Genomic DNA, 3,742 nt, shown 5'->3' with positions numbered 1-3,742 from the left:
ACATTAATATCACCATACCCATACGTCCATAATTAATATTAACACCCCTCCAACCCAACATTACATGTTCATCATCTTAAAACAAACCCATTAAAGATGGTGTCTGATTGGTTTGAGCTTGGCTTCAAAGGTCAAAAGTACCGGGAGATCTTACGTTCAAATCCAAGGAGGAATAAAAATCCCCTTGTGGCCACGGAGGTTCAAATACGGTGACTCAGGGCTATCTGCAAAGCAGGTGGTCGCCTTGGGATTAGTCGGCTAGCATAGCGGGTTGGATATCCAGGTTAATTAAAAAAAAACCTATTAAATCCCATACAAAATGGAATGAAGACACTCGGTTGGCAAAATAAACCAAACGAACTCAGTAAATCCCACATAGAACGAAGCAGAGAGTCCGTATCTGTAAAGACCCTCAGGCTTGTAAATACAAAAAATAAGAGGGTGTGTGTGTATATATACATACATATATATATATATATGACAAGAAAGAATGAATTATGAAAAGCAACAAGAGAATTATACAAAATGAAAGAAAGATCAATGAAAAGAACATATGAAACATGAATAAAGATATAAGCATATAAAATGTATGATGAAACTACACAGATTACCTTCCCAGAATCCATTATTATTGTCCACTGATCAAAACAAACTTCATAATACCCTTGAGGTGTTCTTGTTTCTACCTCTGTTTCCTTTTTGATATTTGATCATCATCAAGATTGTGCCTTTCCAAGAACTTCAAGACCCTCGGTTCGACAAGCCATGATCTTGCGGAATACTTCTCTCAGTTGCCGCTCCAACGGATCCAATCCATGCTTAAAACCGTTACAAACGCGACCCACTTCTTGAACACCAGTTTGCACTTCTTCCTTCTGTTCATCTGTCAATGGAAATTGGTTAACAGAATCCATCAAATCCGTGATCAAATGAATCGATTTTTCCATTTGGTATATCTCCTTTAGTAATCCAACGCTATTCTTGCGTTCACGCTTCTTGGATTCGTCCATAATCCGAATATGAAGCAGATTCAATGGAGTTCCCCATGAGAATTGTCTTGGAACAGAGAAATTGACTTGCAGACTTCGGTCTTGACAGGGGATCGCAGCCACCAGACACCATAATACGAACATAAGAACGAAACCCATTGTGTAAACAATGTTGGCTAAGCCATTAGTGGCAGAAATTTCGTGGGCTCGTGGAGGGACTAACCCGTTAGCGATCGATTGAAGTTGTTTACTTGCTGACCATGAATTGGGTACGCTCCAAGAAAGCGATCTCGAGTGTCCTGACTTCTGTTGATGATCTTTCCCTTTGTTAGGACGCCCAAAAGATCGGTTTCTCTGCGAGAAAACGGATGACGATTCCTTGTTATCATCAAGCATGACTATAGCTAAATCAGTTAAAGCTTTCTTTGCCCTCCTAAACTGCCCTTCAACCATCGGATTCCTATGTTTTGAATCGAAAGCATTCGAAACAATCTCTAAATGTCGATTCCAAAGGCGAATCTTTTCAATCCCATCACGAACAGCGTTACAAATGTCGAGTGCCCGAATACTCCTGTCGAAGAACTCTGTTACAAACCTATCTAACGGAGGTTTCGAAAGATTTGGTTCGTTTTTCAATAGAATAAGTTTGAAATCTTCTTGGCAAGCAATAAATGCGTCTAATAGTTTCGACACCCAATCGAGAGACAGAAGTTCATCAGCAGAAGCAGCTGAAAGGGTGCGAAACTGTCGGAAGACTTGGTGTTCAAACGATCCAAGCTCACAATGGAATTCAGAAGTGGAATCACTGTTAACATCATGAACTTGATTATGATCGTTTCCAATGCCCATAATGGATCGGCGAAACGTACCAAATGGCATCGTGTAACCATTTGTCGACGGCATGTTCTGTTCTTCTCTTCGATTACAGAAAAAACCCTCTTCTAGAAATCAAAATTATCACATCACACCTACATGAAACAGTCTCTAAAACCTCCTTCAAATCATCTCCAAATCAAAGCTCAAGCAACCCTGAGACAAAATTTTGGAACTGGATTCAATAAGGTTAGCACAACAGTTGTTAAGAAATCCATTCAACTTGCAATTCAAGCAAAACTATCACACAAAACCCTAAGATCCAAAAAAAACCCCCTGCACAGAATCGCTCATATCCCACATGCAATTCGTACATAAAAACTCCCAAAATGGAAGAAATTGGAAGAACCCAGATCAAAATAACTTCAAAATGGAAGTACCAAATCGTTGAGTTCAATTCAACACACAGTTATGAAGTGGATTAGATGAAGAAATGTGATGAAAGAGAGAAGTACCTTTTAGAAGAAAGGGGACGAAGTTTCCAAAGTTGAAGGAAAAGGGAAGATTCAAGAACCCTAGCTGCTAAGGAACTGAAAGCCCCTATTTACGCTTGGTTGGTTTAAATACCCATAAATGGTTTGGATTTCTGAAGATGGAGATGGAAAAACATTAAACCTGTAAACGTTTCAAACATGGAAAACCCTACGAAACATTTCTACTCTTTGTCAGATTAATATATTATTACTTGCGAACCATGTTTTTCAGTATTTAATAATTTAATGGTTTCATAAAATAAATCAACAATTTAATTAAAATAACTAGGATCAGTCTTTTAAAAATATTTGGTACGTAGACATGATTGGACTGATGTTTTACTCAGAGATGGATTCGGAAGGATATTTTTATGAATCATAAATAAAATGACACTACGTCTGAAAACTTTTATGATTGCATGAGTACCCACCGGGAACCCACTGAACCTGCCTCTGATACCATTGTTTGTATGATGTTTGAAACGATTAAGACATTGTTGAATAAGTTGTCTATAAATGTTGTTTAATAATGTAGTAATTTTACATCAATCTCGAAAGATTGGTTTTATTAGAGCATCTCCAATAGTTATGTTATATTTTCTCTAAAATTGTATATTATAGGTCAAAATTTCTAAAACAATTACATTCAACTCAAATAATTACTTTATTTTAGTAATTCTAACATTAATTACGTTATTAAAATATTCAATAAAATTTAATAAAATATTTATTTATTTTTTAAAACCTCCTATTGGTGGAAAATATTAAAATAACAACTTCTTCTTCTATTTAAAGATTTCTCTTAATTTAGAGATTTTTACTATCTCTTTACTATTTTCTCTATTTTAGCATACAAAATGACACAACTGTAGGAACAAAAAAAAAAAAAAAACCAACCACAAGAGTGGTGTTTAATTGGTTTGAGCTTGGTTTCAAATGTCAAAAGTGTCTGGAGGTCCTAGGTTTAAATCCAAGAAGGAATAAAAATCCCCTTGTGGCCACGAAGATTCAAATGTGATGACTTCGAGCTACCTACAAAGTAGGTGGCCGTCCTGAAATTAGTCAACTCATATAGTTTGTTGGATATCTAGATTAATAAAAAAACTACTAAAACCTACTATTTTTTCATCATTTTAACATAATTATTAAAAATGGTCGAAAAAACTAATATTTTAAGTGGAAGGAATAATAGAAAAAAGTCAAACCCAAGTTGATCAACTTTTTCATGAACATTTGGTGGTTTGCTCCACCCCTAAATATGATAATACACAAAAAGACAAAAACATGTGAAAATACTACGACATATGTCTATTCTTATGTAATCTTAATCGATCAGATGTTAAAATATTATGATTATCCGAAAAAAGTTCATACGACCACGTGAAAACCTGTATCAACATTTGTTGT

At 35.5% G+C, this 3,742-nt stretch overlaps 1 protein-coding gene across 2 annotated transcripts; it reads right to left on the bottom strand.

Moving 5' to 3' along the window:
* Positions 1–495: 495 nt before the first annotated feature.
* On the bottom strand, positions 496–2,461 carry LOC112517347. Of its 2 annotated transcripts, none has more exons than XM_025124747.1 (2): positions 2,318–2,461; positions 496–2,037 (listed from the first exon to the last, which is right to left on the bottom strand). In XM_025124747.1, exon 2 carries the CDS (start codon positions 1,890–1,892, stop codon positions 717–719), a length of 1,176 nt encoding a protein of 391 aa, XP_024980515.1. In that variant the 5' UTR covers positions 1,893–2,037; positions 2,318–2,461; the 3' UTR covers positions 496–716. The 2 variants fall into 2 exon arrangements, with proteins under 2 accessions (XP_024980515.1, XP_024980514.1); XM_025124746.1 differs by having other exon boundaries at positions 496–2,018.
* Between the last annotated feature and the right edge of the window lie 1,281 nt (positions 2,462–3,742).

The sequence above is a fragment of the Cynara cardunculus genome (assembly GCF_001531365.2).
Source record: "Cynara cardunculus var. scolymus isolate 2C chromosome LG 8, CcrdV1, whole genome shotgun sequence".
NCBI classification, from domain to species: domain Eukaryota; kingdom Viridiplantae; phylum Streptophyta; class Magnoliopsida; order Asterales; family Asteraceae; genus Cynara; species Cynara cardunculus.
The sequence above is the reverse complement of the archived record's forward strand: the minus strand, read 5'-3'. Positions and strand labels throughout refer to the sequence as shown.

Excerpts from the sequence above, each read along its gene's own strand:
- LOC112517347 (XM_025124747.1), bottom strand. The coding sequence starts at position 1,892 with ATGCCGTCGACAAATGGTTACACGATGCCATTTGGTACGTTTCGCCGA.